Source organism: Gobius niger, assembly GCF_951799975.1.
Source record: "Gobius niger genome assembly, chromosome: 3".
NCBI lineage: Eukaryota > Metazoa > Chordata > Actinopteri > Gobiiformes > Gobiidae > Gobius > Gobius niger.
Window position 1 is genome coordinate 9,930,214 of NC_136854.1, and position 26,413 is coordinate 9,956,626.

Sequence of the window (26,413 nt, forward strand, 5' to 3'; positions counted from 1 at the left end):
AAAGTAAAGTTTGTACTGTGCACCATAAAAAGTTGCATGGTGCACCTTTAAGATATTGACATGGACAAACAAAGATGTCCATTATTTTCTTAGTCACTTTCTGCAAGTGGCAATATAGCGTATCTCAATAATATTGTTAATGGCTATATTTTCCATCTTCGATATATGAAACTGTGACAGGTCTATTTGGGTTTTCTGATATGTATAATACTCTGTGGTCACACTCTCCCGTCATCAATACGAGATCTTATAAAAAGTTTTTGTGGCAACTTTTTTTTAACTGTTTGGTCAGGCTGTGTATGGAAGGAATGTTTTATTGATGCTTTAGCAATGCGTTAATTTGAGGTGTTTTTTGGTTTTAACAGTTTACCCAAAGTTTAGACATTATTTAGAAACATTTAAAGCAGTACTAAGTAACTTGTTTACCTTAATAAATCCTTTCCGTAGTTCTTCTGGGGGTTAATACTAGTGTTAATTGTATGATTGGGGGGTCTTTCATCTCCCCCTGGTGTCTCTGACATGAAAAAAACAATTGCAACTTCACTCCCTACGGGTTGGAGTTACCAATACACACTAATGGAATCACAAAGAAGAAGCTAACAGGCTAACGGGCAAAGCTAACTGCGGGCTAGCGCCACTTACACAGTATTTACAGCCAGGTTTGAGTGAAAAAAAAATATTTCCATTGTGTAATTGGATGAACAATATCCCTCTGTCCCTTTGTCTTTTCTGTCAGTGTAGTATTTACTCTCACGGACAATTAAAGAGTAAAAAAGCACAACATGCTACGACATCTGCAGTGGCGCTTATGGCCTCTAGGGGCTTGAGTTAATTAGTACTACTTTAAGTCTATTTTAGTCTGTTTTTGTGCCTGATTGGATGATAGGAAGACAGATATTTATGAAATTTTCAATGTTCAAAACACTACAGACCTATACTATATACTATAGAACTATAAAAACAAAGTAGTTTTTCATCAAAGATACAACATTTTTCATGTATTATTTCTGCTCTATTTGAGTCTGTTTATCATAAAACAATTAATCGATGACTAAAATAATTGTCAGCTCTTTCAATAATCGATTAGTTGTGTCAGCCCTATCATTTACCGATTTGCCCGTTACGGTGAGATCGGTGTGTGGTGAAGCGGTGCCAGCTGTCCGTCTGAGCGCTCAAAGGTGTGCGGCAGATGCAGTCCTTACGTAATCCTCCAACACACCAGCACGGGCTTGTCCCTCTGCGTCCTGCCAGATCACTTTTCTTCATTCCTTTCACAGGTTATTTTCACACACAGAACGTCAGGTCTTATTATTAGCTGTTAATCATGTTTTTATATAGAGCCATTCAAACCTGGGCCTGTCCGTGCCAAGTTGGGGAGTACTAACCTTGTTTTGGACAGATCTGGAGTTTTTTTTTTCCGATGCAGCCAACATGGGCAGAAGTAGAAATGTGGAATATTCACCAAACACATTGTAAGGATCAGATCATTTACTCCACTTTAATTAACCAGGAAAGTCCCATTGAGATTAAAAACTCTTTTTCAAGGAAGACACAGTACACAATTTCAATTGCAATTATCAAAATAAAAATAAATACAAATGATGAAAAACGGTTACAATGCAAAGAGGTCGTCCCAAGTGCTCTCAGTGTGGACTTAAAATCGTTTTAGCTCCACTCATGCAACGACCTCACCACTTCAGTAGCTCCTACAGACTCCAAACTTTCAAGCTCCATCCCCTCTGGAAAAATCTTAGTATCTAATTTGCAAACAAAATAATACAATAAATTTAAACCTGGGTCTATCCATTATTTAGATTTCGTCGCTGAAAGTATATGAAAAATATCTGCAATTTTGACCATTTTTAGGCATGAAATGTCTTATTTTTTGTATGAAAACATAAAATCGCAGGAAACTTGCAATACATTTTGTTCTCATATTTATGTCAGTAATCTATAGCAGAAGTTTCATGTTGATATCACTAAATTAATCCCCCCCCCCCATTCGCCTGCGGTGTCTCGCCTTAAATGAACAGGCCACCGTTTTTACACACTGAGATATGTTCTTACCTGAGCTTAGACGAGTTCATGCGTAACTGTCTGGTCTTTGTGTGCGCGCTCAGTCACGCAAATGTTGTTAGCATTTAGCCTCTCCTAGCATAGGTATAGCTCCAAACTGGGGTGAAGCTACCAAGCTGTTCCACGTTTTATCTATTTACAGTTACGTGTAAAGTTACACCATCCAAGTCTAGTTAGTTACACAAAATTAAACATCGATTTTCTAAGCGGATAAATATAGTTCCCTTTTTTATCCGTAACTAGACTTGGATGGTGTAAAAGCTCACGTAACTGTATTTAACTAGGGAGAACATGGAACAGCTTGGTAGCTTCTAACTTCACCCCAGTTTGGAGCTATACCTATGCTAGGAGAGGCTAAATGCTAACAACATTTGCTTGACTGAGCGCACGCACAAAGGCCAGAGAGTTACGCATCAACTTGTCTAAGCTCAGGTAAGAACATATCTCGGGGCGACAGTGGCACAGATGGTAGAGCGGGTCGTCTCATGATCGGAAGGTCGGGGATTCGAATCCCACCTCCTAAAAGCGCACACTGCCATTGTGTCCTTGGGCAAGACACTTCACCCACATTGCCCTCAGTGTCTGCGTACATTGGTGCATGAATGAGAGTATGAATGGGTGAGTGGATCCCTGCTGTAAAGTGCTTTGAGTGCCTAATGTAGGTGGAAAAGCGCTATATAAGTTGAGACCATCTACCATTTACCAATATGTAAAAATAGTGGTCTATTCCTTTAAAGGTGAATTGTGCAACTTTTTTTGCAAAAAGATATATGGTAGATATTGTGCGACCTTTGACCTTATAGTTACCCAGCGGCCGTATGAGTGGTCAACATAGCACCTTTACACAGTGGTCTCTACAATGCTCCAGGATCAATTGTTTTGTAGGTTTGCTGGTGCAGAGAAAACCTTCCAAATAATTGATCCTGGAGCGTTGTAGAGACCACTGTGATCAAAAGTAAAGGTACTATGTTGACCACTCATACAGCCGCTGGGTCACTATAAGGTCAAATTCGCACAAATATCAACTTTTTTTTCGACATAAAAAGTTGCATAATGCAACTTTAAGACATAAAAAAACAACTTGTTGCTGCGACATTCCTCCCAGTCTTGAATTACCGTGACATTATTTACAGGCATCTATAGTTTACCACAGAGCACTCATTCATTGATTCATTTCCAACCTCAAATCTCTGTCTTCTTTATTCACATGTAGGTTGGCCATCTTTGTCTTCACGCTGCTTTATTCATTATTTATTTACGAAACATTACTTGGTTTATTTGTCTCTTATTCGCTCTCAGCACCGGTTACAGCCTCCGTTCACAGACTCGATTCCTCCTGTCAGTTCCCAGCGTGAGGACTGCGATGTATTCCTTTTGATGGGAATCAGCTGCAAAATGAGCCGATTTTTCGAGAGTTGATCTCAGCAAACTCTTTGAAAGTTGATGGAATTGGAACAAAACCGCGGTGGTTGCAGATGTTTGACCTAAGATGTATTTTATCTTATCTTTGATATGTGAACTGTTTTATGGATCCTTGTGTGTTGGCACGGGCGCATGTAGAAATGTAAAAATGCTTTGGGGAGAGACTTGGAAAGGTCCTGGAGAGCTCCTGGTCCAAACATGTGAACAGGATCCACAACATCAACTTGGATTATTGTGTTTTAATAATCCAAGGTTTAAACCGATTTCTACGCAGAACCATGAAGAAATGAGTGATGTTTTTTCTGTTGTTATATCTAAAGTCCTCCATGTTCTCCTGAATTTTAAACATGCTATGTTGTCCCGCCTTTCATAAACATACTTGTCATTTTTTCCACACGTTTGAGCACAGTCAATGCACTTAAGAGTTGCACTTAGTTAAACGATGTGAGCGTTTGCACTTTATCTGTACTTTCTACTTTTGTTTGTAAAAGCCTTGTGATGAACACTCCAGAACAGTAGGTGGCAGTGTGTAGATGTACTGTCGGTGCCACTGACTCACTATCACAGACTGTAAATTAAGAATGGACTAAGTGAGGGTGGCTTCCCCCATAGCGTAGGCCATAGATAAATATAAAGGCTAGATGTCTCATACGCGCTGCTGGCCAATGGAGGGCGACATCCGCACATGGCGGCCATCTTGCCACAGGGAGCTCACTCACTCAAAGCATTGTGTTTTATGGTGCATGTACTTTTAAATAACCAGAACTTGCTCAATTTTCTACCGATTTTCAAACGGTTTGGTTTGTTATAAACCTCAGAGATGTATGTATGACACTGCATACCTATGAATAAATAAAAAGAAAATCGGTATTTCAACATGTTCCAGTATTCAGAATTATAGCCACGCTAACAACGTTTGTAAGAAACCAAACCGTTTGTAAATCCATGAAGATTTGAGCGAGATATGAGGATTTGTGCTTGTGCTAATCACTCACTTACTTGAGCTCGCCAGCTTCCCTGTGGCAAGATGGCCGCCCGTTATGCCGGAAGTGACTCTGCCTTAAGACATCTAGCCTTTATGTATAACTATGGCGTAGGCTAACTGACGCTCATTTATGCTAGCTGTTTGGCAGGGTTTTTGGAACCAGAATAGAAAATAAGCATGACGTTGCGCATGTGTGTCTTTATACTGTAAGTCAGTACTGACTTAAAAAGACAAAAGTGTTTAAATGGAAAGTCTATTAGAGCAAGGAACTTCCAGAGCCTGCTTCAATTTCCTCAGGGCTTTAGGAAGAAGGGACCTGTAATGGCTGTATACACCACGCATACTGACACTGTGGCTGCTAAAATGAAAGGTTCCCAGACACGTGTTCCACTTCTATAAACTTATTTATTTGGCTCAAAAACCAATATCCACATCCACATGTGACATGGTCAAGTAGAATTGTCCCCAATTAAGCAGCACCTGGTTACGTAAGACCACGCCTTATATAGGCCCAGGGAGGAAAAAGAGACACAGTGCCACATAGAGGCAGGGGGTTATATAACAGCAACAAATCATACATGGCTCTTACAGGGTCTATAATTAGTCCTTTCAAAATTTACATAAATTCTGTCATGATACTCGATATGAATAATTTCCTAATGTCAGTCAATCATGCTAATCTGTTAGCTTGGCTATATCTTTATAATTTAGTGGTATAGAAACGGTTAAATACATTTTCTATTAACTGTACTCTTATTTCGTTATCTATTTATGGTTAATCAAGTTGTAAAGATTAAATGCTAATCTGACATCAATGAACGTTTTTCTATGCCCTGCCCTGAATTGAGCCTTCTGTCCCCATACAAATGGAGATGCCTGGCCCTATAATAAAGTATAGAGTTATGGCATTAATATAATTTCTGTGTTTTCTTCATTTAAACATGTTATAACCCCCAACCCCACAAAAAGCAGAAACTTAAGTGAATATGATTTAGCATTTATCTCAGAGGCAACTTTTACACACAAATCCTTATTTCCTACTTTCATTAACGATATCTAACTAGGCTTTGACCTTTCCTAAATGTGATCGATGGTTGACAACAGCTGAAAGCATCTGGATTGTTCATGATAAGTGAAGTTTGACAGCTTTTGGAAAAATAAATTGAACAGGCGAATGGATTCGTAACGGTTTCTCGGACTAGCCGCTTTGCTAACTGCATACGTGACGATCAAATGCTGCTTCTCCTTATTAATTCCCACCCACTAAACCCACGAAATGAAATTGTTAGTCGAGGTCCAAACTCATCCAATTCTTGGGGGGGTTTTATGCTTTTTTCAATCACATAGCACCAGTCTATAGCACACTACAATGATAACGAAACCTTCTGTTGGTCTGTAAATGCAGTAAAGGCATTATGCAACTTTTTATGTGGAAAAAGTTTATATTTGTGCGTATTTGACCTTGTAGTGACTCAGCGGCCTTATGAGTGGTTAACTTTACTTTCCATACCTGTGGCCTCTATGATGCCCCAGGATCAATTTTTAGGGTTTCTGTTAGGTTTTCTGTATGGAATGTATACGTAATCATGGAGACAGATCCATCAGCAGAAACCTAAAAAACAAAGTTGACTGAGCAGGTTTTACGTTTATTGTAATACAAATAATGCAGCCTCTTCATGAGCTCCAAACTCTCCCGTTCCTCCATCGATTTGCCTTTGTTTAAAAGTTTGTGTTTTGTGTTTAGCCGCACTCTGATAGCCTTGTGCCCTCCACTGTGCTGCCAAAAGGGTTTTGAAAAGCGTTGGATTTGAACCTCAGTCATTCTGACCCCCCTGTGGTGTTGTTGCAGGTCAGCTGGTGGACGTGCTGAAGGTGCTGGAGCTGTCGGAGGACATGGAGGGCGTGTCCCTGGAGGCCGGCCTGTGCACCAGCCGCTCGGACCAAGATGTGAGCGACCTGTCCTACAAGATCCAGAAGAAGATCCAACTCAGCGCCCCCACCAAGCAGCTCTTCCCCGGTGAGAGCTACTTTTACTTTTACTATTTGAGGAGACGCCCCTGTCTTCTGTTTCCTCGGGTTCATTAGTTTGTGTACATCTCAACACAACAGCAGGCGGTGCTCGAGGCTAAAGTGACAAACTATGCTTCACTTTTGCGCCTTATCAAATGAACTAAATGGAGAAAATGTGTCTACTTGTCTCACTGAATGTTCTTTCAGTCAGATTTTAGGATTTAGGAATTCCTTATCTTCACAAGTCTGAGCTGCTCTCTGCATCGGAAGTATCACAGTCTGACGGTCCTGGCACGTGGATCAGACTGGCTGGTGGTCTCAGGACAGCAGGGGGCGTGATCTCTGGAGAAGGGTGTCCCAGGTGTAGGGATTCAACATCTGTCGGACAAAAGGAACTTTGGCACACACTCTCTATATGGTCCCACAGCTGACAGAGACGCCCTGAAGTCAAAGGAACTGTGTGTAGACTCAGAGACAGGTTTGTATCGAGGCACAGATCTGGGGAAGGTCCTGAAGAGCACAGTGACCTCCATCCTTTGTAAATGGAAGAAATTCAGAATCACCAGGACTCTTCCTGGAGCTGGGCCCGTCCAAACTGAGCGATCAGGAGAGAAGGGCATTGGTCAGGGAGGTGACCAAGAACGAAGAAAGAAAGAGAAATAAATAAATAAATAAATGTAGAAGCCTTTGGGATGGCTTAGCAAATGACAGGCTTCCATTGGATAGTTACTGCTTGCTCAGAAATGTTCCTACTGCATTATTATTTTCACACGGTTGGACATCAAAGTGTTATTAACCACTTTTTCAGAGCCACTGAATTCTGGCGTCGTCATCTCGGACATCAGGACAGGAAAAAAATCCCAAAATGGAAGAACATTCAAGCTAATGTTTCAACTAAGTAAAGCCATGCATTTAGTTTCAGAGTTTGCCACAAATAAAATAAAAATATAGGCTTTTTTTCTGGATCATTTGGTCTTTTTGGTAAAGTTTATCATTGATCCTTGGGCTTTAGACTTTCCGTAAAAGTCGCTCGACATGCAGAGAACCTCAGGTCACACAGCATCAAGTTTATCCTGAATAAAACTCATTTAACTCCTGCTCTGTTTCCTTTACTCCAGCGACATCATTCATCATCAGAGAAAACGCTCGTATGTGTCTCTTTGTTCAAGTTTGTGAGGCAGGATATTGCCTCTAAATCAGTTCAGAAAATCATCAATCAATAGATCTATTTAAGGGAAAATGGATAACTTTAATATTTTATTGAAAGTAGCTTTTTTGTTCAGATATAAAGGTTGCCCATCATGTCCCTGCGATCAGAACTGTGCCCGTCTGGCTCATCTCGAACGAGCCTTTTCATACTGTACCAATGGGACAGGAGCAAGTCAGAGCTCTGTTCAACTTGATATGTCATTAACGTTAAGCACTTTAAAAAATGCAACAAAAACAAAACTACTTTTCTTCACAAAAGCTTCAAGTACGTTCTTGGTCACGCTCTCCTCCTCTTCTCCTCTGTCCAGACTCAGCTTTCCCAGTGGACTTCTCCGTAATGACCACCGTCCGACCGGTGAAGGGCTCGCAGGTGTTCCTCTTCTCGCTCTATGACCCTCAGGTAAGAAACATGCATGCGCTCTAACTGTGGTGTTGCATTTCAGTGTGTGGAAGGATCCCTCGCAGAGACAAAGCACAAATACGCTCACACCCAATCAAAAAGACATCACCTGCAACTTGTTTCGACTCGCGTGTCTTTGTCAGGGAAAAAGTTGTGAATATCCAAGCGCTGGTAACAGCTGATTAGATCATGTGTTACATCATGTGCTCAATAAGATGAGTACCAGGTTTACCCCAAAATTATAAAGGTGTGCACACCATTCTAGAAGATTATATACACACATCAAACATTTTTGAAGAATGTAATGACTCTTTGAATACAAACTGCTGCACCACTGATTGAGATGACAGTAGTAATGGCAGTGAACACATATACAAACATCATTATGAGTTATCCAGCCCTTAATTGTCTTTAGAAGATGACCGTCCCCTGTCAGGTTTAGTGGGCTCGAATAGCTCTATATTTTTTTTATTTTTTTCATTGTATTTATTTCATTTCAAGGTGACAACAAACCTGCTAAGCCAATGCAGTGTGAATGAAAAGGAGGTGAGAGAAGAGCCAATGATATGTGCCCAGTCACAGGAATCAGGGACACAGGCATTTTGAGCTTTTCACAGATTGTTAAAGTTTTGTCTCCAAGCTTTCCAACAATGTGCAACACATGGAAATCTGATTATATTTGGACACGTAGCGGCGATTTGAATTTAACAACTCAAAAAAGCCCAAAAGGCCTCTAAAGTTTTGGGCAGTTCTCACCTCTCTCTGCTGCTCGAGTTACAATAGGGCTCATTTACATCTCATTTAGATAAGCCATACCCGCTCCCCCCGTAAAGCTGTAAAGCACAGGGGGGAGAAAAGGCAAAAAGCAAGAAACATGTGCCATCAAAGAAAAAAGAAAAAGGTTTGCAAACAGGTAATATATAAATAAATATCTCTTGCATAAATCCACTTCCCATAGAGCCTACCTCTACAGCAACTAGCAACACAATGACAACTAGCAACATTATCCCAACACACACACATGTGACCAGAGGGAAAGAAGAACTCACACACGGTCATTATTGCCATGGACAATGACTAGGTTATATTATCCGTAACCTGCACACACAGCTTACCACCAAAAACAAAACGCAAACAAATCCAACCCACTGAACACACCAGGCTGGCACAGACACGATGGCACAGCGGCCACCGTGATCAAATCCATTTTCGTCGCTCAGTTATTTTTAATGTGGAGTTTGGCAAATCCGCGCTACATCCTGTCCTAAAACACGCTCCGAAGGCAAGAAGTTGGCTCGGGAAAGGTAATGGTCAGCAGAGAGCGCTGTGCATGCTTACAGCCAGAGCATCATCAGTCACACTGGAAAAATGCGACTGATGAACTGAACTAAAAGAATCTGCAAAAAAGTGAAAATCACCAATTTACATTAGGTCTGTTTTCTGCAATGGAAGAAAGTTAGTTCAAGTTATCATTGGTGCGGCCCTCTGACTCAATTCAGGTTACTCACGTGGCCCTTTGTAAAAAATAAATAGCCCACCCCCTTACATTTATATATACAGTGCCTCTCGAAAGTATTCATACACCTTGAACATTTGCACATTTTGTCATGTTTACAACCCTAAACATAAAGATTTTATTCTGATTTTTTTACTGAACGTTTACACACAAGTAGCAGACAACTGTGAAGTGAAAGCTAAATGATACATGATTCTGTTATTGTTCAAAAAATAGAAAAACGAAAAGTGGGGCGTGCATAAGTAAATTATACGGCATGAATGAATACTTTGTGGGACCCCCTTTTACTGCAACAACAGCAGCAAGTCTTTTGGGGTTTGACTCTACAAAATTTGCACATGTAGAGACAGACATTTTAGCCCATTCCTCTTTACAAAACAACTCAAGCTCTGTCACATTAGAAGAAGAGCGTTTGTGAACAGTAGTTTTCAGATTATTCCCACAGATTTTCAATAGGATTTAGGTCAGGACTTTGACTGGGCCATTCTAACACATTAATATGTTTTTATTGAACCATTCCATTGTAGATTTATCTTTGTGTTTAGGGTCATTGTCCTGCTGAAGGTGAATCTCCGCCTCAGCCTCAGTTCTCTTGCTGACTCCAGCAGGTTTTCCTCCAAAATGTCCCTGTATTTGGCTCCATTCATCTTCCCAACTATTCTTACAATCTTCCCAGTCCCTGCTGAGGAAAAACAGCCCCACAGCATGATGCTCCCCCCCGTATATTTGACCCTGGGGATGGTGCACTCAGGACGATGAGCAGTGTTAGGTTTGCTCCATACATAACGTTTTGCATCTGGGCCAAAAAGTTACATTTTTGTCTCATCTGACCAAAGCTCGTCCTTCCACATGGAAGTGGTGCTATACTCTTTCCATTTCTGAATAATGGATTGAACAGTGCCCCAGGAGATGTTTAAATCTTGGGAAATCTTTGTATAACTTAACGCTGCTTTAAACATCTCCAGAACTTTATCCCTGACCTCTCTGGTGCTCCTTGACCTTCATGATGTTGTTTAGTGACCAATACACTCCGACCACAGCTATGAGGGCCTAAAAGAACAGCTGAAATTATACTGAGAGTAGATTATACACAGGTGGCCTCTATTTAACCATTAGGCCAAGGTGTGAACATTCTGCCGTCACTAGGAATGTTATAAAGGCAATTTAATGCACTCAGAAAATGCTGTATGAATACTTATGCACGCCCCACTTTTCACTTTTCTATTTTTTGAAAAATAACAGAATCATGTATCATTTTGCTTTTGTAAACATGACAAAATGTGCAAAAGTTCAAGGTGTATGAATACTTTCGAGAGGCACTGTAAGTTTAGAATAAACAGAGAATAGTATGGCTGGCCAGGCTAATATTTATGTTCTGTGAGTCTCTCCCTGAGCTCTTCTTTGGAGTCTAATGTCTAACATATTGGGTCACAGGTTACATCCAGGTAGTGACTGTGGTGATCTGTCAGTTTTAGAAGTCTATGTATCTGAGTTGAGTCTTTGCCAGGCTCATGCTCCACACTGCGTCCTCCTTTGTCGTTGTAACACTATCAGCATACTGCACATGTGAACGTGACCCGCTAACGGAGCGTTGTGCTGTTTCAGGGCACGCAGCAGCTGGGCGTGGAGCTGGCGCGCTCTCCTGTCTTTCTGTACGAGGACCAGAATGGGCAGCCAACCCCGGACATGTACCCCATCTTCAGGAGAGTCAGTCTGGCTGACGGCAAGTGGGTAGATCCTCACGCACGCAAACACACACCCGCACTACTGGGCTACTGGGCACACCTGTGGGCTGGCCGATATTGACACAAATCAACATCTCAATATTTTTGGGACTATCTCCATAACGATGATGAAGCAATATTCCTTCAAACTTTCCAAAAAAATATGCTGACAAACATCTTAAAGAGGGGGTATTATGCTTTTTTCAGCCACATAGCACCAGTCTATAGCACACTACAATGATGACGAAACCTTCTGTTGGTCTGTCAATGCAGTAAATTAGAATAACTACCTTGTATAAAATTGCTCTTTCAAAATGGCGGTAGCGGATGACTTGAAATAGGCCTCTGTCTCTTTAAGAACCTCTGACCCTTTCCGACACGCCCCCTCCACACGCTGTCTGTGGCATCACAACAACACTGCGCTCGTTGTCTCAAGTATTGAAACTACGATCGGTGCATTTTAATTTTTATTGTTGGAAAGGAGCTACTGTTTATCACTTTGTGAACAATGGCCACACAGGATATTATTTGGAGACGAACCTTCCACACCGGACGCTTGGAAGGGGCTCTTGCCTGAAAAATAACTGCTGTTTGGAGGCTATCTCTTTGCATCTGCCATGCCCTATGGATCTCTAACTATACCCCCATGGACGACACCAGGATCTGCAGGAGCCCATACGATTCAAAAGACGGACATTATCTCCGCAGGTGGACAATGGTTTTACCCGTTAGCTTGTTATAATCGACTACAGCTCATTGTTGATGAAAAGTCTGCAATAAACCATAAATGTGTAAAGCCAGGCTCATTGTGTAATAATCGTAAAGGCTGCTTCGAGTAGTTGCTGCTTTATTGACGTTATTTGTGCACAGTATGCTGCCTGTTTTCAATGAATGTTGTGAAGGTGAAGGTTGTTAGCCTGTCGCGGCTAACAGTGCCTTAGCTCCGGGAGAAAACCACTCGGCCACGACTCACTGTAGATGAAATGTGAGCAGTAAACTACGAAATCAACAAGCCAGGCTCCGTGTGTGATCATCATAAAGGCTGCTTCAAGCAGTTGCCTGTTTTAGTGACGTTTTCAATGCATAATATGCTGCTTGTATTCAGTGAATTTTCCCGTTAGCTTGTCGCGGCTAGCTTGTTAGCTCCGGGAGAAAGCCACTCGTCTATGACCCATTGTAGATGAAATGTGAGCAATAAACTTCCAAATCAACAAGCCAGGCTCCGTGTGTGATCATTGTTAAACGGTTCTTTATGTGTGTGGTGGTTTTATTGACTTTATTTGTGCATATTTCTCGTTTTCACGTGATGACTCGAGGTTTAGCTTAGCATTAGCTTTCTCCGGAGGCTCTGTGCATCATCAAGGCCCAGCGCAGAACCAGACACTGAAATAAGTGTTCTTGTCACCGGTTTTAATCCTGGGTGTTTCGGTAACAGAAACACTGATGTGTGTTTTTGTAAAAGTCTGCTGTGGCTCCGGTTCACAACACATGAAGCTAATCCTCCATGATGACTCTGTTTACATCTTAGGGCTAGACACTGCGGGGAGGGGGTTCTGCTGAGGAGCAGTGGTTGGTTACTCGGCTGGTGACGAAAGGTCGGAGGCGTATCCTGGAGGTCGAGGGCGTTTCCTGAAGGAATCAGGCGTTTTATCCCTAAAATGGCCGCCATCAGAGTTTCTACAGATTACTCGAAAATACGTGAATGTGCCCAGGCAACACTTCAGGCATGGTTTTAATGAGGGAATGACTTAATAACATGATGTAAAGCTTGAAAAAGTCATTTTTGCATAATACCCCCCCTTTAATGTACATAGCTTAATTTAGACTGCGTTCCAAATTATTATGCAAACAACATTTTTCTCTGATTTTCTAAACTGTCAACTGAAATCAGCATAATTTTCAAGTCTTTAACTGGTAGAGGATCATTTAAATGTGGTTGCTGATGTCACAGCCTTGTTGGGACATGGTGGCCATTCACCAACCATCCACTACTCCATCCATCTGACCATCCAGGGTTACACGGCCTCATCAGTGAACAAGACTGTTTGAAAATGAGTCTTCATGTATTTCTGAGCCACTGCAGCCATTTCTGTTCATGAGCTTCAATGAACAGTTTAGGGGAGGCCGGATAGAAGGTCTATGCACAACTGCAGCCTCTGGAGGGTCCTACACCTTGATTGTTCGGGAGACTCCAGAGGCATCAGCAGCTTCAAATACCTGTTTACCGCTTTGTAGCAGCTGTTCTAGTCATCTGATATATTTGTCTGGCAGAAACCGGCCTTTATCTGCACAAACCCGTGTGTGTTTACCCTTTTGACACTGAAATACTATTTGCATAATAATTTGGAACGCAGTGTACAAGATAAGTGCACCCCCATTATTTACCATTCTTTTTCCCACATTTCTTGGCATAAACTCCCTATTGTAAGTTAGCATATATTCCAAAAAGCAATTTTCGATAATATCTTTTACACAATATATTACCCACGTCTAGACATACCTGTCAAGCTTTGAATTTGAAAATACAGGACATTTTCCGGCGCCCACTGCGAGTCGTCCCCATTTCGCCCTCTTCACAGACAAAGGTTTGGCTTGTTCAGCACACTCACCACCACCTTTGAATTCATCAACAATGTGCATATTTGCATCATCTGGGTCTGGTACATCTCCATTTTCTTGCCCTACAAATGAAATACATCTTATGAATCCACTTTTTACACATGGCTCGCTATCACCTTTCTCCTTCAGCCCCGTTTGCCTTTTTCTATCTACCCGGCCCTGTGCTTGTGTCCCGTCAGGTGGCACCGCGTGGCCTACAGCGTGCAGGGCCAGTCCGTGACCCTGTATCTGGACTGTGTCAAAGTGGAGACGGTGCAGCTGCTGCGAGGAGCGGACCCCCACGTGAGCACCGACGGGGTCAGCGTGTTCGGGACGCGGCTGCTGGACGAGGCTGTCTTCGAGGTGAGACTGGCAATGCTTGGTTTTAATGTCAGAGTAAAAAAGAAAAAGACCAAACTCACCCTTAACAATGTTTATTTTGTGACGTTTTGTTGAGTAGCGTTTCAGAGCTTTCCAGGAAATCACTCCAACATAGTGACGCTCCCTCGTCTTTCCCACACTCATTCATTTTCAAATATTAGCATGTTTGGTATACACGTGTAGCAGGAAAGGCGACTGAGATGACGCTGTAATACAAATATGGTCATTTCCTTTCTTCCACTGGCCAAAGAGGCAGAGATATACACACACATGCGCAGACGTTACAAAACTTTAAATGGGCCGACAGTGACACAGATGGTAGAGACAGATGGCCATGGTTGGAATGAATGGCAATTTTGGCGGCCATCTTGTGCCTGGCCCTTCATGTGATCAAATGGAAACACCGTGCAGTGCAGACTGTAGCGCCATTTGTTTGATCGATTTCATGGAACACATAGAACACTTCAAATCATTCACTTCTATTCAGATGAAATTTAACATTTGTTTCCTTCTTTAAAACAGTATTTCTGTACTTTTTAATACAACAAGCCCAATATTTATTGAGCGTGGGACAGTGATACAGTGAACGCTAACACTGAACCCTGGGAATGAATGGAGAAAACTAAGCTAATACGACTAAACAACACGACGTTTCAAAGAAATGACCTGATACTGACTGAGATACGATTTTCATCTAATTTCTGCCTGATTTATTGAGCTTAGAACCCCAAAACAAGGTGAATTTCTCACGTTTAACATGCTTATTTAAAAAAAACTAAACCAGATTCAAATTCCCCTCTGAAAAAAAATATTTTATACTAATCTATCAACAAAATGCTTTTGGCTCTGGAATGTCAATCTGGCTCTTGCCAGGTTAGAAAAATTGGCAATTTGGGCCATTTCTTTACTTGGCCATTTCTTTACTTACTAACTTACTTCTTTACATTTAATTACTTGCCATATATATTTTATTCTCATATTTATATCAGCAAAAGTTTCAAAGTGATGCCTCTAAATAGAATCCTTTTTCCTATTCACCTGCCGCGTCTTGTCTTAAATTCACCACTGCTCATTTGGACAAAATACAAACTAAAGGCAAGCCATGATTTACTGTATGTTGTTGCTGCTGCCTGCCCTGCTTGATTTACTCAGTGTCAATTAAAGGATTTAGATGTCTGATCTAACTTCATTGCCCCCCAGTGGTGACATGTGTGTATTGTACTGCAGTTACTTGAGGTGTACTTCCCATGCGTTCTTTAATACAGGATTAGTACCACTTAGCATCACATCATAAAGACGTAGAGCACATAGGAAGCCGACTCTTCACAGACTTCTCCAGCTACAAGCGTGTGTGTGTGTGTGTTTGTGTGTGTGTGTATGTGTGTGTGTGTGTGTGTGTGTGTGTGTGTCCAGCCTCAGGGCGGTGAGGTAACTGTGGCTGCTTACTCTGACCTCCTGTAGCCCGCTGTTATAAGCACAAGTCAGTGTGGAACAGATGCCTGTGCGTCCGTACAAATATCCCAATGGATATTTCCCACTTTAACCCTGGCGTGAGACTTCAGAGTTACCACGGTTGATTAAAAAGTCTTTCAATGTTTTGTGCCAAAATTAAGGTCCTGATTTATTTGTTTTTCACTTTGTTTTTCACACACCTTTATTTCGCCAGGAGAACCTTTTTGAGATTGAGGCAGCACAATTACAAATTACAGCAGGAACCATATGTTCACATACACCTTATGAAAAGACACATTTGCATTTTTTGTCATTGTCTGCTTGCTGAATTTGCTAAATACCAGAAGAAATACAATTTTTATATTACTTTTTACAAAACCAAAAGTTTTACATTTCATTATTATTTGGTAGCATTGCCTTTAAACTGTATAACTTGGGTCAAATGTTTTGGATTTCCTTCCACAAGCTTCTCTCAATAGTTGGCAGAACTGGTGTAACTGAGACACATTTGTCGGCCATCTTGTGTGCACATGCCTTTTCAGCTCTGCTCATACATTTTCAACTTGATTGAGATCAGGACTTTGTGATGACCATTTCAAAATCTTGACTTTGTTTTCCTTAAAGCAGTACTAAGTAACGTGTTTACCTTAATAAATCCTTTTCGTAGTCCCAAGTGTTTATGGGATGATTGGAGGGTCTTTCATCTCTCCCTGGTGTGTCTGACCAGAAAACCATGTTTGCAACTTGACTGCCACCGGTGCGGAGAAAGCAATACACACTAATGGAATCACGAAGAAGAAGCTAACATGCTAACGGGCAAAGCTAACTACGGGCTAACGTCACTTTAAACAGTATTTACAGCCAGGTTTGAGTGAAAAAAAATATTTCCATTGTATAATTGGATGCACAGTAACCCTCTCTCCCTTCGCCTTTCCTGTCAGCGTAGTATTTACTCTCCAAAACAATTAATAAGTTAAAAAATCGTAACTTGCTACTACACCTGCAGTTGCGCTTATGGCCTCTTAGGGGAAGAGTTACTTAGTACTGCTTTAAGCCACTTTGTAACCAGTTTGGCAGTTTGCTTTGGGTTATTGCTATTTTTATTGACCTTTATTTACCCAGGCTAGTCCCACTGAGATTAAGAATCTCTTTTTCAGGGGAGTCCTGGCCCCAGAGGGGAATCTATTGTACATGTTTTTATTGGTAGGGGATACCGGAGTACCCATCTGCGCCCAAGCTTTAACTTCCTGCCTGAGGTCTTGAGATGTTGCTCCAATATTTCCACATAATGTCCTTTCTTCATGATGTCATCTATTTAGTGAAGTGCACCAGTCCCTCCCGCTGCAAAACAACCCCACAGCATGATGCTGCCCCCCCGTATTTCACAGTTGGGACGGTGTTCTCAGGCGTTTTCCTCCCAACGGACGATGGTCATTATGGCTAAATTTATTTTTATATTTTTTTGTCAGACCACAGGATATGTCTCCAAACATTTAAGTCTTATCCTTTTTTAATTTGCAAACTCCATACTGGCTTTTTCATGTTTCTTTTGGAGTCAGAGCTTCTTCCTGGCAGAGTTCCCTCTCAGCCCATGTCGGTACAGGACTTCCTTCACTCTGGATAATGACAAACTCTGACCAGGCTCAGCATCTTCACCAGGTCTTTCTGGTTTCTTTCTGACCTGTATGATGACAGGACATTTCCATCATTGAATTTTGAAACTTGATGGCTGCCATACATTATACCACACAGTAGCATTTCCTTTCAAAGTAATGATGATCTTAAGATTGTGTCATCCAAACTGCAAAGATGTGTTTATTTATTTATTTTACATAAAAGCATTTTAACACTATAACTGTCTTAGATATTTTTGCCGTTTTGGTACCATTTTGGCTTGGGTTGTATTAAAAGAGGGAATAACGATAACAATCTTGAGTGTTGCATTAACGGTATTGTTGCAACTCTTTACAAAACCATTTCAATTTTGGCATGTTCAGTTGAATTCCAAAAGAAATTAGCAACATTAGTTACTATCTGTTCATCTGCGTCTGAGCGAGATATTGTGGCTTCTCGCAGATTTGACGTCATCTAGCATTGCGCTAACAATAAACTGGCGATATTTTGTGCAGCCCTAGATTAGCATTTGTTTTGACCAGGGGTGTGGCTCAAAATTGTGGGCCCTAGGCATAAACCATCCCAATGGGCCCATTCCACACTTTGTCTGTGAGTTTTTAAAGCTTTGAACAGGTTTTTGAGGCCCCTTCCTGCCCTGGGGTAAACAGTACCCTTTACTAGGACACCCCTGCTTTTGGCTAATGCTAATCAACAGATGTTGCTAGCTGCTCACAGCAAACATTGCCGATTGTGCCCATAACGTTTGATCCTAATCTCTGCTGACCAACAGAACAAAGGGAGCTGTTAAATCAGACTTTATCTTACGATGAGCTAAATTACCGCCACCCGCTTTATAAATGTTTTCCCCGTGTAGCTGTTGACTGGACTCCCGCGCTGTATCCGGAGATGTCCTGAGAGCTTCGTGTGCTGCTGGCAAACCATCAGACTTTGGATCTGGAGACCATTAACCGGCGAGACTCAACAAAAGGGCCTGTTCGCTCACTTTGATCACGCCAACAGAACGCACTTTATAGTTGGATAAAGACACACTGACACTTTTATTGATGTCATCTGTGTCATTAAAGGCTGCAGAGCGGACATAACTAGAAATGTTCGCCAAAGAGCGTCACAACTCTTCCCGGATGTGAATTTGGCTTTGTGGCTGTGTAAAAATGGTGACCCAAAAATAGGAGCCGAAACAACCATATCGCAAGAGGACACGATATATCTCAAAACAACTGAGGTCTTCCATCCGATTGAGTTTTGCCTGATTTACTTTTTTTTTTCTCACAGAGACAGCCTAAAACAAAAACACGTGGGAGTTTATAAATGTACAGTTCAGTTCAGTTTTAGTTATATTTCTCCTAACTTTGTTCCTTTATAACTTTTCTTGGTCCAGATTTGGCCATTTTTAAATCTTGTTTTGATACTAGATAAAAGAATGACTGAAAGGAAAGTGTTGAAATGTTAGAAAAGTATTGCATATTATATGTATTCATTAACACAATATTCAGTACATTTATAAGATAAGATGAGCCTTTGTTGATCTCACAATGGAGAAATTGACGTGTTACGTTCAGCTCTCAAGAAAATACACTCAGAGTGTGCAAAATAGACAGGAATATACAATTATATAGTAAATCGAGGTATCTTATGTAAAATAACTACAAAACTTTAGGGGGTAAAAAGTATAACAATAAAATAAATATATTATTTACTGTCATATTGTGCAGCGCCAGTGGATGTGCTACTTTATGTGGAGATGTGTTTCCCAGAGTCAAAGTTCTCATATAAATCTATACAGAAAAGTACATTTAGTTCAATGATTAAAGAGATTATTGTTAAGATCAGGGGTTTGTAACATTTTCAACACCAAGTGTATAGAATTATAGAATATTTGACCTTCCAAATCCCACCTCTTAAAGCATTTGACCTTCAACGTACCACCTCATAAAGCATTTGACCTTCTACGTACCACCTCATAAAGTATTTGACCTTCCAAGTACCACCTCATAAAGTATTTGACCTTCCAAGTACCACCTCATAAAGTATTTGACCTTCCAAGTACCACCTTGTAAAGTATTTGACCTTCCAAGTACCACCTCATAAAGTATTTGACCTTCCAAGTACCACCTCATAAAGTATTTGACCTTCCAAGTACCACCTTGTAAAGTATTTGACCTTCCAAGTACCACCTCATAAAGTATTTGACCTTCCAAGTACCACCTTGTAAAGTATTTGACCTTCTAAGTACCAGCTCATAAAGTATTTGACCTTCTAAGTACCACCTCATAAAGTATTTGACCTTCTAAGTACCACCTCATAAAGTATTTGACCTTCCAAATCCCACCTCTTAAAGCATTTGACCTTCTACGTACCACCTCATAAAGCATTTGACCTTCTAAGTACCACCTCATAAAGTATTTGACCTTCCAAGTACCACCTCATAAAGTATTTGACCTTCCAAGTACCACCTCATAAAGTATTTGACCTTCCAAGTACCACCTTGTAAAGTATTTGACCTTCTAAGTACCAGCTCATAAAGTATTTAACCTTCTTAGTACCATCTCATAAAGTATTTGACCTTCCAAGTACCATCTCATAAAGTATTTGACCTTCTAAGTTCTGCCTCTTAAAATAATTGACCTTCTACCTACCGCTTTGCCAAGATCAACATCAAATCAGGATTGTCATATTAGAAATGTGTCGGTAAAGGGAATGAGCTTGGACTGACAGTGTGGACTTTCACTCCCTCTTTCATTGTTATATATACATGAAAAGCATAAATCCATAACAGAGCGTGCTGGTTGTCTCTAAATCCTCATGTTGTGTCTGCGTCTGTTCCTCAGGGAGAGATCCAACAGCTGCTGATGGTGGATGACCCCGCGGCGGCAGAGACGTATTGCCAGAACTTCATCCCCGACTGTGACCGCGCCCTGCCCTACAACTCCATCCTGGTGGAGCCGGAGGAGGTCAGTGATGCTGTGCGCACATGCATGTAGCAATGCAATACTCAATGTCAGAAAAAAACACTTGATCAGTGCTGCTTGTCAAAGTAACGTTTCCTTGTTGCCCCTCTCAAAAGCTCGTAATGTTATTGCGTTGCTTTATTATGATAACCTTTCGAATGTGTGCACAGTAAATGCATAAATAATAGTGCGTTAAATGTGCTTCTCTGAGCTTTAATTATGTATTTTTACTGTCAAATTGCAGCAACAATCTACAACAAAAGGCATCAACATGATCTCATCCTTATAAAAATGAACTAAACTGCTGATAGTTGGCATGAGCTAAAGATGAGCATATTAGTCTTTGCAGAGGGCTTACTTTTGTAAATCACAGATTACAAGCAAAATAAGCTTTTTCACGACGTAAATGCACTCACAGAGACCTCCGATGCTGTAAAGCTGAATAGTGGCGTCTCCTCTGCTGCCCAGACACAAGAGCGACAGGGAAAGGCTTTGAGGAGACAACCAGAGCTAATGTGTTACTGAGTTGAAAATGCGCACCAGATTACTCACAAAACACATTACATTAGTCGTTACTCTCAACACTGATCAATGTTGATTTTGGATCCGATTTTATTCCATATTATTTAGTTCGGGAAATAGACTTTTTACAGCTTTTTGACCATGTTACAATGTTGTTCTCTCATCAAAGAGTCACTACAACAAAGTGTGAGATACTGATAAAGACACCTTCTCTTTAAAGCAGGGGTTGCCAAAGTGGGGCCCGCGGGTCAAATTTGGCCCCCCGGACCAATTCCGATGGCCCACCAGAGAGTGACATACTTTTGCACCGTGTATGGTTAACGCTAACTGTTCCCATTCATTCTCAGTGGTAAATATGGATGCAGTACCCTTTTTGACCACTAGCGTCAAATTGGGGGGCGCTGTTTCACTTCCTTCGCCATCACAGAGCATTGTAGCGCATCAACTTTCCCAGTTTTTCAACTTTTATTTCAAAGGTTGTTGATAAACAAAGGTGCATGTTAAAAATTTATGCTGAACTGACACTTTCAAAATGATCTAACATCACATTTTATTTGAGTTACCAAAAGAATGAGGTAAAGTCACTGTGGGTGCTGCAGATACAGGTGTTGTTGTTTACTTTTTGCTCTATGTTGCTCTATGCTACATTTGCTGATTTAGTTTGACTAAAACTAGGCTTTTGCCATAGTTAACATTTGTATTGATGTGGCATGTTATTTGCATAGATAGAATCAAATGCAAATATACACCGAAAAATGAAATAAAGTAACTATTATCATTTGCCGTTATATGTGTTTCACGCTTGACATCGCCGTGTTTGGCCCATGACCCACAGGCACTTTTTTATTTTGGCCCTCGGAGACAAAAAGTTTGCCCCCCCTGCTTTAAAGGATCTTCCCCAGTGACAATTCGAAATGTGGTGACGCCTGTTTTTACAGCACAATACTTTTCCACTTCCACAGACAAACCACTACAGCGTCTTCTTATACCTCAAAGACAAAGTCCAGAAAGTCAAGAAATTGACTTTTGAACTTCACTCAAAACGAACAGTCCATGCATCTTCAGTTCCCCGCCGTCTGTGCTCTCATTGTTGCAGCACATGTGGTCGTTTTTGTGGAGCGCGGCTTGTTTGGCAAAATACTTTGTTCTAGTGGGAAGACTCTCAAATGGTTTCCACTCCTGCAGCTATGTATGTCATCTGGATCCCGGTTCAGACAAGTCCACGCTTTGGTCTGCGGTTTGGTACATGTGTTTGACTGTTTGTGTTACGGCGGCAGAACTCCGAGAGCTAAAACAATGCCTATTATTATTATTATTATTGGCGTTTTTACACAGCAGAGCGCGGTCGCTGTGGGGTTCCACCGTGTCATGCGGAGGCCATTAAGGCACAGCATCAGGCCTCAACGTTTGGCCAAGATGGCCTTTGTTTCCAAGCAAGAAACACAAAGGGTGAAAAGATTTGGCAAAGGATTGTGGGTAGGGTTGAGCAGGTATAGCTGTGGTTAGAGTAGACAAATCATGTATGTGTTTCTCCTTTCGGACATTTCAGGAGTGATATTTTGCATATTAAAACTTGATATAGTTATAGTATATGGAAAGGAGACTCAAATTTGGGTTAGAGCGCCCTCTGCTGGTAGCACGGGGAGCCAAACATGCTAAAAACAGTATACGAGACTCCATTTTGACTCAACAGCAAACAAATCCATGGCGCTCTGATGAACGCAGCGCCAAGTGGACAGGATTACTCGAAACTGGGTGAATGATCCGAAATATCACTCCAGGCATGTTTCTGACAAAGGATTAATATTTATTATTATGTTGTTTAACCCCTTAACTCCCACCTGAACCGAGCACATTTTCTCCAGTTTGGCTTTACCCCAATCCAAAAGCTTCTGGAAAAAAGGTGTGAAAATAGTGACAAAAATGTCACAAAAATGACAAAAGAAATGTCAAACAAAATGACAAAAAAGTGACGAAAAAATGACAAAAATGTGATAGAAAATTGACAAAAAGTTGACGAACAAATGACAAAAATGTGACAATAAATGACAAAAAAAAATGAGTTACAAAAATGAGTTGAATACCCAACAAAAAAATGATGGAAAAAAAATCTGATGACGCGAGGCAAAAGATCCTCTCGGTTCAGGCGGGAGTTAAGAAGTTAAAAGCTCAGAAAAAGTCGATTTTGTATGATTGAAATAAACAGCAGCCAAATCTCATGAGAATTGGAAATGAAGTTGTGAGATTTATGGATGTTGGAGTTAAAGAGGTGTGTTATTATGCACAATCTGCAAAAATTACCTTTTGTAGTCACATTAGTGTTGGATCTGTCTTCAAAAAATGTACCTAGAGTTCAACTTGGAGTCTATTCTAAAAAAGAAGAGATGTCATGTACCAGGTTATAGCTAAAAATATTAATTGCCACTAAAAATATAAATTTCCACCCGCAATATACTTACACAGGTTCATAAAATGTATAGAGAATGATACACAGACAACACTCCCACTCACTTGCCATACCATTCATATCACAGTTATTCAATGCAGTATTGGTTTACTGTCTTAAAACGTCCACTGGAGCTTTGCTACTGGCACCGATGTCCGACAGTTGCTGCATCCACGGAGAGGCGCTGGTGCTTGTTTTGATGGGGGAGCGAGAAGAGTGTCTTAACCTCTTAACTCCCACCTGAACGGATTCCATTTTCTCCAGTTTGGCTTTACCCTAATCAAAAAGCTTCTTGGGAAAAAAGCACCAAAACAGCCACAAAAAATGAGAAGAAAACAAGGATGTAAACGCAACAAAAATGTGACAAAAACTCAACCAAAAAGTGACAAAAATTCAACAAAAATGTGACAAAAACTCAACCAAAAAGTGACAAAAACTCAACCAAAAAGTGACAAAAATTCAACAAAAATGTGACAAAAACTCAACAAAAATGTGACAAAAACTCAACAAAAATGTGACAAAAAGTGACAAAAATTCAACAAAAATGTGACAAAAACTCAACAAAAATGTGACAAAAACTCAACAAAAATGTGACAAAAACTCAACCAAAAAGTGACAAAAATTCATCAAAAATGTGACAAAAACCCAACAAAAAAATTACAAAAACTCAACAAAAATGTGACAAAAACTCAAAAAAAATAAAAATAAATTTTAAATGAGGTGCTACACAGGCCTATATAATAGCCAAAGAGGACAGAATGCATTTGGTTTAGGCGGGTGGTAAGAGGTTAAAGGGACAGGGGCAATTTTCAATACCAGAAGACAAGATAGGGGAACTTTGAATGAGCCGTTTTCGATCATTAACAAAAACCATGAGATTGCTATTGAGATGTGTTTGAAAGAATCTCCAGGTGACCCACGAAAAAGGGAGCGGTCCTCAGCCCAAAGACCGCAGTGGAACAGATCAGATAAGTCCGTGTGTGGTTGACGGAGGCCTTGCTTACTGTGTGTGTCTGCAGCTGGAGAGAGTGCCGAGGAAACCCAAGGTGGAGCACTTTGAGGAGTTTGACTACAGCGACCTGTACGACGACCTCTCGGTTTCCACGGTGACAGCGGGGCCCAATATTACAGAGTATGAGGTATGACACTCACTGTAGAGTCGATTTGTTTGTTAGCATATTAACGCCCTTTCATCTGACAGCAGTTGAGGCTGTGTGATTTAATCATTTCACCAATTTCAAATACAACAGTGAAATTATTAATGAATCCAGATCCAGATTCTCTTCAACATAAAAACAAGTGGTACAGCCAGAGTCAGATGAGCCTCACAAGCCCTGAGTCGGGGAAAACAACATGACGACACACTTTTATTTTAGCAGTAAATAAAAGCCCCCGACTACAATATTGTTAGATTTCTTCTGTTCTTGACCCATTAATTATAAGTACTTTGCTGCATGCTTGCTGTCACTCAGCTCCTGCGCAGGAGTTGAGTCTCTGTGGTTCTAAAATGCATGTTTGCTTTGCGATGCTACTGTTGCTAACGTCCACCACGGGTTAATGATTATAGAAATCACAGAAATGCCTTTAGCTGTCTGTTCCCACAAATACACACATTTGTTAGCCAACGACTCCCAGACCAGACATAAAATTGAATGTTCCATCCCCCATACAAATGAACAGGGAAGTAGTTTCTATATTATTAACATATTATAAGATGATGTTTATGTGTATCCAATCCCACAAACAGCAGAAACTTGAGTTAGCATTTAGCTCAGAGGACACTTCTACACGCTAATTTATATCTAAAGAAAAATCTCCAAAGGTCTGGTTCCATTCATTAATGATTTCTGGCTAGGCTTTGACCTCAGCTATATGTGGTCGATGGTTGACAACGGCTTAAAACATCTGGATCAATCATAATTTGCGATGTTTGGTGGCTAAAGCTAACTGCTCGGAAAACAATACATTGAGCCGTCTTGCTAACTGTTCGCCTACGTTAGGATCAAACGCCGCTTCTCCGCGTTATTTCTATGCTAATGACAACAAGAGCTAACTGCGCTCTCTAGATGTTTTGTAACTGTATTTATGAGATCGCAAACATAACCACGCCTTTTGGGTTTGAAAAATAAATTACTTTGAGCCACACTTTATTAGTTGTTTTTTTTTCTTTTTTTTTTTCTTCTTAGCTTAAAGGGACTCTACGGAGTTTAAAAATGTGAAAATGATGTATTTTCCTCCCCCTACATGGTCCAGCCATGTCCTAATGTGTAGAATGAGCCCAGACCTGTTCACCACAACTGCCTCTAAAATCCTGCGCTGTCACTCAAAAAATGCCGTCATGCACGAGCTTTATATAGAAGCTGCAGTTACATGTATGACCTGAGGTGGCAGTAGTGAGTGTAAAATGACCAACTTGCATCCAGTCCCTTTAAATGAGTTGTCACTGTCATCAAACTTTCCGACTTGGCACTGAAACTCGGGGGGGGGGGGGGGGGGGGGGGAGAGCTTTACCAGCTCTGAGTTCCGACCTTTGAGGACAAATGGAACGCAGCATAAAATAAAACTTAGACGGTGCCACAGTAATCCATCCAGCGGTCCTAACTCCCTGTATCCTACTGCACCTGTCCCTTACGGCTCCGCCCGCAGGTGGAGGGGGGTTACTTTTATGTGCTTAATCTAATTGATGTACATTTAACATAACAATTCATGATGGATTTTCCTCTTGCTGTGAGCAGATTGTTGAGTACGAAGACTACGACAACTCCACCGACTACTACCAGGTCCAGGAGTACGAGTACGAGGAGGAGCATGCAGCCGAGAGAGAGCAGGCGTACACCCTGGGGCTGGAGGTACACTTTGACCAATTTACTTCTGTAACACACACTCACGCACCACATGCCTTTAACTGTTTGCTGTTTGTAATTTTCTCCTTAGAATATTCCGGAGAAAGGGGAGAAGGGAGAGCCAGCCGTGTTTGGGCCGGTGAGAGAAGCCTATGCACACATGACTTTGATATAAACGTCATCTTGTTCAGTGTACAGCCGGGGAAATAGGTGTTGGACACTGTTTCTGGGTAAATATCTGTCTAA

General features: G+C 41.1%; 1 protein-coding gene across 1 annotated transcript in view; it reads left to right on the plus strand.

Moving 5' to 3' along the window:
* LOC306961013 (uncharacterized protein) overlaps window positions 1-26,413 on the plus strand; it is an 85,488-nt gene that overhangs the window by 19,745 nt on the left and 39,330 nt on the right. Inside the window, exons 2-9 of the mRNA XM_079553622.1 lie at window positions 6,333-6,500; window positions 8,011-8,102; window positions 11,224-11,345; window positions 14,141-14,303; window positions 20,237-20,359; window positions 24,344-24,463; window positions 26,060-26,173; window positions 26,259-26,306. Of these exons, the coding sequence (XP_079409748.1) occupies window positions 6,333-6,500; window positions 8,011-8,102; window positions 11,224-11,345; window positions 14,141-14,303; window positions 20,237-20,359; window positions 24,344-24,463; window positions 26,060-26,173; window positions 26,259-26,306 (950 nt within the window). The remainder of the gene's footprint in view (window positions 1-6,332; window positions 6,501-8,010; window positions 8,103-11,223; window positions 11,346-14,140; window positions 14,304-20,236; window positions 20,360-24,343; window positions 24,464-26,059; window positions 26,174-26,258; window positions 26,307-26,413) is intronic.